The sequence below is a fragment of the Bidens hawaiensis genome, unplaced genomic scaffold (genome assembly GCF_021521415.1).
Source record: "Bidens hawaiensis isolate Kalapana, Puna unplaced genomic scaffold, B.hawaiensis_p1.1 tig00063423_1, whole genome shotgun sequence".
Classification (NCBI taxonomy): Eukaryota; Viridiplantae; Streptophyta; class Magnoliopsida; order Asterales; family Asteraceae; genus Bidens; species Bidens hawaiensis.
The window spans coordinates 19,114-33,322 of NW_027501342.1; the positions used below are offsets into that span (position 1 = coordinate 19,114).

A 14,209-nucleotide genomic window follows, 5' to 3' on the forward strand; every position below is an offset into this window, starting at 1 on the left:
AAAAATAAAAATAAATAAATCACTTAAGTAGTAACTAGTAAATGGATTAAATTTAACTACACATCTCAAATCGCAAACGTAATATATACGAAACATGGGGGTATTAATTAGATGAAGAAGTTGAAGGTATAAAAGAACATTAATGTAAATGACCAAAATTCGTTGAATATAGAAATTAGTCATATAACATCATAACGTATCATGAATTCTTATTAAGAGGGCATCTTCAACTTATAGACGTGAGGCGATGGGATATACATTCACGCCTATTAACTTCATGTAGGCACCGGTGCACCCTATCACATATTTTACCTCGTTTTACTCCACCTCATCATAAGGAAATTATTTAACCCCCAACCTCCCTTAATTTAATGTAAAATTAATTCTTAAATTATTTTTGTGTGTGTGTGCCTGCGCGCGTGTAAAGGATTTTAAAGCCCGTTAATATTTCAACCCTGTTTGCCACTCGTTAACCTTTGCCAAATCAGCTTTAACGCCCTGGGCGTTAAGGTATACCCCTAGGCCTAACAATAATCCGATTTGATATTGTTTTTTTTCTTTTTTTTTATTAATTCGGTTTCAGATTAATTTTTATCGGTAATTTCTGACAAGGTATACAATTTATATACAGTGATCAAGGATGAATTAATGATGGACATGTGACGATTCAAGAATGAATCAGTGTAGTGTCGCACTTCTGGCGAACCAAAAACTGTTGGGTTCATATAGTTCTATTAAATTAATTGATATAATTATAGATAATTGGTAATTAAGTCGATGAACTCGAATTTACACCAACCAACTAGATAATTAACTAAACACATCATTTTTCTCGAAACTTTGTTTATCTTTTTAAAATCTGAAACATCTAATTCTCTTTATATATCTTTATTTTACTTGCAAACATTTATTTTTAGTGTTTTTATTGATTTACACACTCACAAAAACATATAGATTGATAAACAATCACCCTCTAAATATCAATACATACTGTTTTTTATCAACTTTTTTCTTTATTATAGCAATTCCAATGAAGTAAGGTGTTTTAGATGCTTTCTTTATTCCACAATCGATCTATATTATATGAATGCTCTAACAGAAGTAGAAGTAGAAAAGTTTAACAATCGGGTCTTCAACTAGGTAATCTAGTTACTTAGATCGAATGGAGCTTAATAGTATATATTTTTTTATTAATAGATTGTGATGCTCTATTATGCTGTAATCTATTTGAATTTTTTTTGTTAAAGTTGCCAATATCTAATCTAACAAAAAGATTTGTTATGATACATTGTCATCGCTTGTAAGGGGTGTTTGGGATTCCTTATTTTTCCTCCTTATAATTTTTCATTAAGTTAATAAGTTACAACATTGTAACTTATGAAACTTTTTCTCTCACAACATAAGCAATTCCAAACACCTTATTACTTTTCAAAAAGTTAATAAGTTATAAGTTGGTGAAAATAAGCAATCTCAAACACCCCCTAAATATGTACTCATATTTGTTGCACTACGTTGTCGTTTATTCAACATGGGTTATTTAACTACACTTGTTTTCATTGCGTGGTAAAAGTTAGATGCAACACCTCAGCTCTCATCCTGATTGTTAGACTTGACGCACTCTCTCTCGGTCTCTCTTCCACCTAGAGGCCACCACATTCATACACACTAGTTTGATGTTGTTTGTAAAATAAATTAGTTAAAGCCCATTTATGCAATATAAAATCTTCATACTGCATAAATTCAGGAAAATTAAAAATCGACGACAATATTTAAAAATTAATATTAATATTTTAGGAGAATTTAACTTGAAAGATAACACTGGACAATTTTAGATGTACATTCATAATACTGATAAATTTTATAAGTCCGTTAAAAAGAAATAAGTGCGTATATAATTAACTATGCTTACGTGGAAGTCACTTGCAACAAATGAGTGCAATCCAAATCTTTTTTTATCAATGTAACTCGATTAACTTTCTTAATTTGAAAAAAAAAAACACCTATTAAACTTTGCACATTTGCATCGTAACCAACCACCTTTGTGTTTTTAAACCTTGACAATGACGTGATTGATAGGTCCAAGCAAGTTAGTCACGTTGATCAGACGCCCTGTATGGTGAGACTTGTGGGTAGAGGCGGAAAAAAAACCCGAACCCGAAAAAATACCTGGAACCGGTTATTTAATACCCGAACCCGTACCACGACCCTACCCGTAGGGTATGGATAGGATATGCATTTCGGTATCAAAACCCGTACCTAGAACCGGCCCGATTTATACCCGGTAATACCCGAAAACCTGAACCGATTCCATACCCGGAACCGGGTTTTTGCAATACCCGAAACCAGGTTTTCCAAATACCCAATCTATACCCGAAAAATATATACCCGAAAATACCCCTAAAAAGTGCAATCATTTAAATAATCCAATCTATACCCGAAAAATATCCAGAAAAAATAAATAAAAAAACCAGAAAATAGGGTTTTTTAAATACCCGAAAATAAGGTATTCAAATACCTGGTTTTAGAATACCCAGTTCTATACCCAACCCGAAACCGATGCATAGGGTATGATTTTTAGAGACAATACCCAGGCCCGTACCCGACCTGAGTATTACCAATATCCGGTCATACCTGAACCTGTTTCCATACCCAAAACCGGGTATTTGAAAAACCTGATTTGCATACATCTACTAGCCCAAGGTAACGAGATTGATCAAGTGGCTCAGGGAAGCAGGTTCTCAAAGATTTTGGATGAACAGGTGAAAAGTGAATTACAAAGATAAAAAATAAATAAATAAAAGGTGTGAAGTGATCTCATTAATATTTTAATCATTACCCATTGCATCCAGCTTGATTATTCATATTTCATTTCATACGCGCTCTAATCTTCTACTATAAATACACACACATACACATTGGTTCCCACACGCTTAAACTTAAATATAAAATATAAAACTCTCCGCGCTCAAATTCATACATACAAATTCGGATCCGAATCAACTTCAAGTAAGTTCTTATATCTTCAATTTATTACTAATTTGTTATATATATATATATATATATATATATATATATATCTGCTTCAATTTAAATCAATTTGATATTCAACTGTTACGTTATGCCAAACTTTTCATTTAGCTTTTAGGCAATTCTAGTGTTTAACATTTAACAATTAACAATATTATTTGATACCTTTGATTTTAAACTTTGATCATAAGTTTCAGCATTTGTAGATCTTAACTAAGTGACATTAATTGTTGAAATTGTTTATATTCAGATTGCTTCACTATGACCACTTACACACCCAAAAACATCCTCATCACCGGTGCAGCTGGATTCATCGCCTCTCATGTCGCTAACCGCCTCGTTAGAACCTATCCCCATTACAACATTGTAGTTCTCGACAAGCTCGATTACTGCTCTAACCTCAATAACCTAAACCCCTCTAAACAATCCCCTAATTTCAAATTCGTTAAAGGCGATATCGCAAGTACTGATCTAGTCAACCACTTGTTAATAATCGAGTCAATCGATACCATTATGCACTTTGCTGCACAAACACACGTTGATAACTCGTTCGGTAACAGCTTCGAGTTCACCAAAAACAATATTTATGGCACTCATGTGCTTTTAGAAGCATGTAAAGTTACTCGCCAGATCAGACGGTTTATCCATGTCAGCACTGATGAGGTGTATGGTGAGACTGATGAACACGCGGTTGTGGGAAACCATGAGGCTTCACAGCTTCTTCCCACGAACCCGTATTCAGCCACGAAAGCCGGTGCAGAGATGCTTGTGATGGCTTATGGGAGATCATACGGGCTGCCGGTTATTACAACTAGAGGGAACAATGTTTATGGGCCGAATCAGTATCCGGAGAAGCTGATACCGAAATTCGTTATGTCGGCAATGAAAAGGAGACCGTTAACGATTCATGGTGACGGGTCGAATGTTAGAAGCTATCTGTACTGTGAAGATGTTGCAGAAGCTTTTGAAGTCATTCTGCATAAAGGTGAAGTTGGTCATGTTTATAACATTGGAACGAAGAAAGAAAGGCGGGTTCTTGATGTTGCGAAAGATATATGCAATCTGTTTAATATTGATCATGAGTCCAGTATTAAGTTTGTCGAAAACCGACCGTTTAATGATCAAAGATACTTTTTAGATGATGAAAAGCTTAAAATATTGGGTTGGGTCGAAAAAACCACGTGGCAGGCGGGTTTGAAAAAGACCATGGATTGGTATACTAGCAACCCGGATTGGTGGAGTGACGTGTCGAGTGCGCTGGTCCCGCACCCACGTATGCTAGTGATGCCAGGTGGCGTCGAACGAGGGGTGGAAGTGTCTGAAAATAAAAAAGGGGGACCTGTTTCGAGAACCGGGTCAAGCCCGGTTAATAAACCGGGTTTGAAGTTCTTGATTTATGGGAAAACCGAGTGGATCGGTGGGTTGCTAGGGAAAATATGCGAGAAGCAAGGGATTGAATACGAGTATGGAACGGGTCGGTTGGAGAACCGGGCCCAAGTAGTTTTTGATATTAAAAATGTTAAACCGACGCATGTGTTTAATGCGGCTGGTGTCACGGGTCGGCCAAATGTGGATTGGTGTGAGTCTCACAAAGCCGAGACGATTCGTACGAATGTCTTGGGAACGTTAAACTTAGCGGATGTTTGTTGGGAAAACGGGATCTTGATGATGAACTTTGCCACTGGGTGCATATTCGAATACGACGATAAACATCCGGAAGGTTCGGGTATCGGGTTTAAAGAGGAAGACACACCCAATTTCACCGGTTCATTCTATTCCAAAACCAAAGCTGTGGCAAGTTCACTAATTACTAATCGATTCTTTGTGAACTTGTTATTAGAATGTATATCATATTAGTGTTTGTAGTGTTAAGCCCATAAGCCATTAAGTTTATGAAGGTATTCATGAATGTCTATTAGACCATTCCCATTCATAAACCAACCTAACCCAATCTTTAATATAAAACTAATTTATCTCCTTCCATCTACCCAACCAAACTTTTTTTTAAACGACCAACAAACATAGAATGCCTAGGTACTCTGTACGGGGTGACCCAATGGTTAAAGGCCACCGCCAGTTGGCCCAACCCAGCCGTACGGAGCCCTTAAGCGTCTCCAAGTTATCTCCAGTTCCGGGGGAAATCCACCCGCCCGAAGGCCCATTAGTGGTAAAACCCGGTTGCCCTCAGGATCGAACTGGAGATCACAATGATCTCAGTCTTCATTCATTGAACCGTTCATGTCCCCCCAAAGTGTTGTAAGTGATGTTTGAACTTGGGTCTACATTGAAAAACCCATGCTCTCTACCTACCCAACTGTCACACCCTGACCAAAGGCGGCGGAACATGCCGGGGTGCAACGATTGCTCATAAGCGCATGACACTATTTAAAACGACAATATTTAACAAACTCATTTCATTTCACAACATCGAAATGTCACATAACCAAATATTCATAACTCAAATACAACAAAATATAACAAAATATAGCAAATCAAATATTGTTCATTTTTGCTAATATCCTAACGGTATTTGTGACGTTTTCTTCACCGAACTCCATAATCAACCTAGATGCAAACCTGTAACATTTCATAAAATAAAGTTTATCAACACAAAGGTTGGTGAGCAATTCATAAGTTTGAACAATAGATATATAATATGAAAAGCCACAAAACTAGTATACAAAACCATAAATAATAGCTATAAACTTGGATAAATAGTTATCGCTAACAAGTTAGCGACACCCAACTATAAGGGGTTGCCAAATAGTTTAGGATTTTATAGTTATCGTTAATTGCATTACGTTAACGACACCTTGCCATGAGGGGTTGCCAAATGGTCTAGGATTTATAGTTCCACAATCCAAAAGCGATAAACACATAGTCAAATAAGCATAGAACACCAAATCGAGCAATTATTCAAGTAAGGTATACAACAACGTTTGTGGTTTAAGACCCAAGTATAAAACATTTAGTTTAGATAAGTTGAAATATCACCCCAAAATAAAAGATAGAAAACGGGGTATGAAGTTACTCACGTTCAAGTAATAAACTTGAAAGATTGATTATTTGGAGATTTGCCGGAACGACGAGTTTAACGTATGAAACCTAAATAAAAGAAAGTCTTGGATTTAGAAAGGTTGTCTTGAAGATCTTTAAATAAAATAATTGTTGCAAAAACTAATCAATTAAAGTTCAAGGTTTAAAATGTAACTATTTAAGAATTTATAATAATAACCCTTTTAAAAAATGTAAGTTTGCTCAAAACCGGGTTAAAGTATCTAACCTTAATATTTACTTAACCAATGTTAAGTAATAAGGTGGGGAAAATGCTAAAATGCAAGTTCCATTAGGCTAAAGATACTAAAACGGGTTTTTAACGAGTGTTCGGGTTGTCGGTTCGGGTCTTCACAAATGGTCAAACCCAAAGTCAACTTTCCAAAATATTAATTGTTATGAGATAACTCATTAAAACATACTAACACTTAACCAAGTATGTAGATCTATTGTTTAGAACTAACAACGCACGTTAAGCGAGTGTTCGGTTTTGTCGGTCCAAACTATGTTATGAGATCAAGTTGGATCCAACTATTCCAAGTACTTAAGAAAATAATTAAAATCAGTTTGTAAACTATTTTTTAAAGAAATATACAAGTTTTAATAGCTAAAAACACACTTGTGTGTCTTAAGCGAGTAAAAGTCGGTATCGTTCGGTTTGGTTCGGTCTCCATCTCACAAATAGTTCATAGATGGTTTCTACATGCCCAAATATCATAGAACTTGTATATTGGTTTATAAATGAAGAAAACTTAAATTTTACAACAAAAAAAGTTAACCACAAGTCTTTTAAGCAAAAGTTTCGGTTTAGTTCGGTTTCCATCCCCCAACGAGTTCATAGATGGATTCCATATGCTTAATATCAAAGAACTTGTAAAAATGATTTTTGAAACTCAAATCTAGCAACAAACATGTTTAAACAACTATTTTAACAAAACTAGTAAACAAAAGTTCGGTTTCCGGTTTGGACTAGTTTCGGTTAAACCGAGGTTAGTCTTATACAAACCCACACCCTGGAACTTGTAAATAAGATGAACAAACTAAAGGGTTAGAAATTAGTCATAAGTGATATGTATAATAAGTTATGTGTGTGTAAATATATATCAAGAACACGAAGTCCTCCATGAAGCCTTGCCTTATGACATTCGAAACTTAACCAACCAGAGTCGGTGAAGTAACAAATAAAGGAAACAAGGGGTGTGTATTATATATATGTTGTACCACCATATTCAAGAGTTAGTAATGTTTGATGAACAAGTTAGAATGACAGACTATAGTTAGTTTGACTTGAGAAGTCAAAACTTCAAGAATACATAAGAAATAACAACCTTGAATCTATGGAGTTTTGAGAGAGTTTTTGGAGATGTAGCAAGAGTAAAATGAAGAAGATGGGTGTGTATATATAGGGAAGTAGTGAAGGGTTGGGTATAAAGATTCTTTTATGGTTTGCATAAAAATGGGTATGTTTAAATGGTCAAACAATGCATAATATAAAAAAACCAATATTTTATATATTTTAAATTACAAGATCCAATATTTTATATATTTGAAATGTTCGGGTTACAAACGGGTCGGGTTAACATAACAAAAGTGACCCGAAATTGACGAATGTCACACCAGCCAAACTTTCAACACTCATTAGCAGTCCAACTTTCACTATTTTTTTATTATAAAATATAATTTTTAACTTTTATTTAAAGTGACTAAAAATATAAAAAATAATTTCTTTATCCAAAAAATTTTATGAACTAATAGAAAGTTGATAAGTGTCGGATATAAATAGATAATGATTAATATTTATCTTATATTAAAAAAAATATTTTTTTATAAACTTTATTTTTATTAACCGGCGTGTTAAAAAAACCTAAACAATATTGTATTTTTAGATTTAAAGAAAAACTTAATTATTAAAAGGTATTAGAGAAAAACAATAGTAGACTTAAATTAATTAATATGGAATAAAAAAGAAAGAGAAATTAGAAAGAGAACCACATTTATTTTGACACGTGGCATTGAAAAGATGAAGATTAAAAAGCAAACTAGTTTGTCACAACAAATCATTCAGTCATTTTTATGGCTTTTTTTAATTTCTTTTTCTTTTCTCAACGGTGACACAAACCACCTTTAGTTCACCATTGGGAGTGGTCTTGGTAAGGCTATTCATTGCTTCAAAACTAGATAGGTTACTTTACAATTTAGACGTTCAAGGAAACCTTAATGGGTACAATACTAGAAACACTAATCTGGTATATACATTCGAATACTTATGAAACTAACATGGTGACATTTTTTTTGCTTATTTTTATAGGCTGAGGAGCTACTAAAAGAATATGACAATGTGTGCACGCTTCGGGTCCAAATGGCAATATCTTCAGACCTTAACAACCCACGTAATTTAATATATAAAATAACGCGATATGATAAAGTTGTAGACATTCCAAACTTGATGACTATTTTGGACGAGCTCTTGTCTATTTCGATTGCAATGGCCAAGCGGAATTTAAAGGGAATTTGGAATTTTACAAGTCCGGGGGTTTTGAGTCATAATGAAGTATTGGAGTTGTATAGAGAGTATATAAACCCGGAATTTAAATGGAAAAGTTTTACGCTCGAAGAACAGGGTCGAGTGATTGCGGCACCAAGAAGTAATAATGAGTTGGATGCGTCTAAGTTGAAGAAAGAGTTTCCCGAATTGCTGTCGATTAAGGAATCGTTGGTTAAATACGTATTTGCACCAAACAAGAAACATTGATTTAGTCTCATGAGTCACGATTGTTTGTTGCTATTAATATTTATATGAAGAGAGTATTCGAGTCTTGTCTTTATTTCAGAGAATAATAATATCAATTAAGGAACTTGTTAGAATAAATTTCAAATCTATTCATGGAAAACAAAACATTTTGGAACATATGAAAATATGGCAGGTATGCGTGACCAATTTAGAAAATAGAGTGATAATATGATTAATATACTTGTACACAAGATGTTTTTATATGGCTATTTCTTTCTATTTCTTATTACTTTCATCCATTAAGTACAAATACGTTATGCGGTTATCATATTTGTTTAAAATTGATTATCTGTCATAAAATGCGTAAGTTCTTTTATAATATTTCAACAGATTTTAGATGCGGTTTAATACTAATACATTCTTAATAACTTATCAAATAGTTTTATAGTTAAAAGATTCAATACAATAATCACTTATCATACATTACGTACGTGACTTCCTATACCCTTTGATTTCAGAAAACACGTGAGTCCTAACACGATATAACTTCCGTCTCCTCAACTAGGGTTGAAAATTCATCATCGTCGTTCAAGCTTTGAACTAATTCTCCAGGTAATCGATCTCTTTCCATATCAATTTCTTGGTTCTGTGATGGTTCATTCGTGCCTCGTTCCTCAATCATCATAAAGTTAACCTTTTTGAAGTTGATACATGAAATTACACATGGATATTCAATCGAATCAATTTTTTTACTTGAGCATAATGAGGTTTAAACCTTGAAAATATTAGGTTTTAAGCTTGAACGTTTTAGGTGATAACCTTGAAAATATCATATTTAACCTTGATGAATGTTTTAGGTTTTGGAATTTGACTTGAACATATTTGTTTTTTTAATCTTGAGCATATTCGCATACGTAATGTATATTAAGCGACTACTGTACGTTAATGGTTAACTCGCCCTAATTTTATATATATATGATATTGGTAAAAGTATTTACTTTTATGTAGGTTAAAGAAATAGTTTTTTTTTTTTGGTCATAGCATATTAAATTTGGTAGGGAATATGAAGAAAAGGAGTAAGAATAATTTATTTAAAAATAAAGGTGATAGAGAGACAGTTGTGACCAGTTAAGAGAGTTGGGGTGGCCATGTGGTCCACTCGATCACCGCCTCACCGTCTTGCTTGATGGGTGCTGTGCTTTTTAGCCTCACACGCTCACCGCATCTCCATGACTCAAATCTCTTCACACTCAAACACGGCTATATCATTTGCAATGATTTGTTTTGCCTCTAAAATTTCGGACGTTTTTCTAAACTTTTTAAACATTTATTATTTTCGTACGAAATTGGCGTCGGTTCTTGGGCGCAACGTGCGATTGTTTTATTTTGCCTAGTATTTTTTATTTAAATACATTAATTTGTTGAATTTTGGTATGTACGATTTTTTTTTGCTTTACTTTCCTTTGCATAGCCCGATAACGACCAAATTTGTGTCAGTCCAACATTTTTTTTATATTTAAAAGTAAAAACACCAGTCCAACGCAACACGCCGGTAAGAAATCGAGTTTAAATCAAAATCAAGTGATATCATGACAATGTGCTCCTGATATTAATGCATGTTTACATTAATTTAAAAAACCAAATGTATTGGGCTTATTAAAATTCAATTTTCCTTAAATAAATTTGATATATGACTATTTTTAATTAAATCTTTTTAGTCTAAAACTAGTAAATCGTAAAATCCTGAAAACCAGCGGTTATCGGCCTATACAGTTTGTATATTTTAAAAAATCATAATTATTGGTTCAACCCAAAATTGTCAAATCCAGCCTAACCAAACATTAAACTCAAGATAGAATTGGTAAACACGCTAATTTAGTTAACACCCAAACTCTTTTATTGTATTAAGATTCTTGCTCAAAACTTATGAAACCCTACACGGTTTATCTTTGTATCTAACTGGAATTTCTTATCAATAGGGAAATAAATTATACTAAACATAACAACCTAAAACGGCTTGTATTAGGAAGTATTAGGATCTATATATAACTTGTGCCTTGCTCGCTGAAGAGACTACAGGGATTTCGGCCCACCAAAAAGCCCAAGAAAGGCCCAAGAACCCCTAAGATAACAAGACAAGGCCAATGTTGAAGGGTCGTTGTTGGTCTGATCCCCACAGGAAAATTAGGGCGATGACGTACGCCTGAGGAAAAAGGAGTGCACAGTGGATAATAGGGAGTTCTACACAGGTTAAAGGCCAGAGGACGGACCAACGGATAAAAGGAAGCAACCCCAGTCTAACGGTCAAGGAGGGAAAAGATGCTCTTTAGTTGTTATATATGTAGGCATACTCATACTTGTAACCATCATGAAAAGAAACATAAAAAACAAGCTTTTTCCAGAATAATATCGGCCACCTCGCTGTGAACTTTCCCAGAAAAACCTTCCACCACTATTCTCATGCACTAACTCATCCCCGATTCAAACTTGGTTTTTACATTGGCGCCATCCGTGGGACCTTTGTGATTAAGGAGTCTCACACCACAGTTCCGGCGAGAATGGCTGATCAAAACACTGAAAAAAGCACTATAATCCCCCAATTCACCGCGATGAAAGGGGGGGAACCGGACCCAAACACCGTGAACAAAGAGGTAAGTTCTCAGAATCTGAGGGAAACAGACGAACCGGTGATGATAGAAGATGAAACGGAAATGGAGAACTGGGGGGAAGATACGGACAAGGGTCCGACCCCTAAAGAAAAATGGGATCTAACACCGGAGTTCATATGGGCCCACAGAGACACACTCAAAGCCTGTCTGGACGAACAAGAGAAACAAGAAAAACTCCTGGCGGTTAAGACACAACTCTCGTTTGAAACTCCGAAGTCCAGAGAAGAAGAAGAACCCGAGAAAGGCCACCCACAGGGACTCCGAGGTTCTCTTCGAGTCTTTGGTCACACTTCTCTCCTCGGTCAAAAGTAAAGAAAAATCCGCATCTAACACTCTTAACACCCCATATCGGCCCTCAGATACCTTAGACGTATCGAAGTTCACCCGGCGGATAGCCGAGGCCACACTACCCCCAAAACTATGTTACCCTTCTACGGTAGATAAATACGACGGTACCCAAGACCCGGAAGACCATCTCCACGCCTTTTGAGGGGCGGGAATGGTTAGTGGGTGGTCCATGCCAGCCTGGTGCCTAATGTTCCCTCAAACCTTAACAGGGGGAGCGAGGGTCTGGTTCGACAGTTTAGAACCCGGGAGTATCGACAGTTATGAAGAACTAAGGGGAAGTTCCTGCGGAATTTCAGCCAACAGAGGAAAGCCATGAAAAACCCCAACGAGATCCTACACATCCGAAGAAGAGATGAAGAAAGGATAGAGAAGTTCATGGACAGGTATGTGGCAGAAAGTATGAACATCAAAGGCGTCCCATAAGTTATGAAGATTAGCGGGTTCATAAATGGGGTAAGGTTCTCCCAGCTCACGGAAAAACTGGGGGAAGATTTCCCCACCACGTTCGATCAACTCATGGATCGAGTACGAGCTTTTGTAAGGGGAAAGGACACAGGTTCCAAACTACGAGAGTGGGAAACGAAGAAGGGACCCCAGAAGTACCTAATCGGAAAAAATACAAGTAACTCTAGCCTCGGCAAGGTTCGGACACCGTTCAATGGGGCTCGATTCACCCCATACCGACTTCTGGGAAGTCATTCCGGATACGTACCATTGACGACATACCACCCTCCAAGGTTTCTTAGCCCGAGGCCGGAGGGAGTGTGATACCGACCTCCACATGGGGAGAAAGCGCCTCCAGGAGGATAAGACGTAATGGCTGCTGATAAAGCTAAATACCCTGCCAAGACCCCTGGACCGTTCAAGCAGGCATATAAACCCAACCCGACGGAATACTGCAATTACCACAAAAGTTCCGGCCATACAACTGAAAATTGTGTGCAGTTGAAGAGATTATGGGAGACGGCACTCAAGACGGGACAGTTGCCCCTACCTGCAAGGGAACCTCCCTGTAGGGGGGAAGAGGAAGACGAGGACCGACACTTCGTGGATATGATACGAAGAAGATAAGATGGGGGAGAGCCAGGAAGGGCCTTGAAATGGGAAGAAAGGAATTCCCACCCGTAAGCACGGCCTGGATGAGAGAGGAGGTTAACTTCCCCGGGATAACTGAGGAAGAAGCTAGAGAAATGCCCCTAAATATATCGGCTAGCGTGGCCAGACACCGGGTAGCGCGAGTGCACGTAGATAGGGGCCGCGGGGTAAAAGTGATGTACGAGCACTGTTTCTTGAGATTACAAAGGGAGGTCCGAGAGCGACTAGAGGAAGACATATGCCCGTTGATGGGATTCTCAGGGGAGGTAGTGGAACCACTGGGGTCTCTCACCTTACCATTCACTCTTCGAGATGGCGAGAAAACCCGGACAGTATGCCTCCGTTTCTCGGTGGTCCGGGCCCCTTCAAAATACAATATCATTTTGGGCAGGCTAGGTATGAAAGCGCTCCGAGCGGTTCCTTCAACCGTACACGGATACATGAAATTCCCCACCCCCAAAGGGGTCGCCACCATCCGGTCCTCCACAGAGATAATAGCCGGCTTCCGCAGGGGAGGGAAAGAAAGGAAGGGAGTTGAAGAATGGGTCCTTAATGGGGAACAACCGGACCAGACAGTTCGTATAGGGTCCCAACTCTCGGATAAGGGGAAGGCAGGTCTGAAAGAAGTGTTGCTACACAATGCAGATGTGTTCTCCTGGACCCACAAAGATATGACAGGGGTCCCGCGAGATTTCGTACAGCATACTATGGACGAGTTCCACTGGATGGAACCCGTCAAGCAGAAAAGAAGGAGTCTAGGTCTACAAAAAAGTCAAGCCGTACGAGAGGAGACGGCTAAGCTTGTACAAGCAGGAATAGTGCGGGCTGTCCAGTATCCAAGGTGGATTTCAAACCCTGTTATGATCGCCAAATCGGACAACAGTTGGCGTATGTGTGTAGATTTCAAAGATCTCAACAAGGCTTGCCCCAAAGACTCCTACCCTCTCCCAGAGATCGAAAAGAAGATAGAGTCGCTAGCGCAATACCCGCTTCGTCTTTTCTTTTTCTTTTGGCTGCAAGTATTTGTGAGACATCAAAATGTGATCTTTTTAAACATCGCAATAAATGGTTTCTTAGATGAGTCATTCCACTGTTACTTGATCCGCTAAGCCTTTTTTGACAGTGAACACAAACTGCAAAGCACGCATCGGCTTTTCTGACCCGCTCAAAGTGATTCCATACTACTGAAGTCAACCTTTATGGTTTTTTGGCAGGAGTTTCGGCTTGTATTTCCATTACATACACTTGATATGAACCTATTTGAGTCATAAATATGTCAGAAAAC

General features: G+C 37.3%; 2 protein-coding genes across 2 annotated transcripts; both read left to right on the forward strand.

Annotated features, from left to right (window-relative positions):
* Positions 1-2,995: 2,995 nt before the first annotated feature.
* On the forward strand, positions 2,996-8,866 carry LOC143603945 (trifunctional UDP-glucose 4,6-dehydratase/UDP-4-keto-6-deoxy-D-glucose 3,5-epimerase/UDP-4-keto-L-rhamnose-reductase RHM1-like). Its single transcript, XM_077080587.1, has 3 exons — positions 2,996-3,006; positions 3,278-4,821; positions 8,390-8,866. Exons 2-3 carry the CDS (start codon positions 3,289-3,291, stop codon positions 8,831-8,833), a joined length of 1,977 nt encoding a protein of 658 aa, XP_076936702.1. The 5' UTR covers positions 2,996-3,006; positions 3,278-3,288; the 3' UTR covers positions 8,834-8,866.
* A 4,063-nt stretch (positions 8,867-12,929) lies between these two features.
* Positions 12,930-13,893, forward strand: LOC143603943 (uncharacterized). Its single transcript, XM_077080585.1, has 2 exons — positions 12,930-13,727; positions 13,825-13,893. Exons 1-2 carry the CDS (start codon positions 12,930-12,932, stop codon positions 13,891-13,893), a joined length of 867 nt encoding a protein of 288 aa, XP_076936700.1.
* The last annotated feature ends 316 nt before the right edge of the window (positions 13,894-14,209 follow it).

Bases quoted from the DNA above. Each gene is read 5' to 3' on its own strand.
- LOC143603943 (XM_077080585.1), top strand. From the start codon at position 12,930: ATGGGAAGAAAGGAATTCCCACCCGTAAGCACGGCCTGGATGAGAGAG. The intron at 13,728-13,824 runs GTACAAGCAGGA...GTATGTGTGTAG, and splicing joins GAGAGGAGACGGCTAAGCTT to ATTTCAAAGATCTCAACAAG.
- LOC143603945 (XM_077080587.1), top strand. From the start codon at position 3,289: ATGACCACTTACACACCCAAAAACATCCTCATCACCGGTGCAGCTGGA. The intron at 4,822-8,389 runs GCAAGTTCACTA...TTATTTTTATAG, and splicing joins ATTCCAAAACCAAAGCTGTG to GCTGAGGAGCTACTAAAAGA.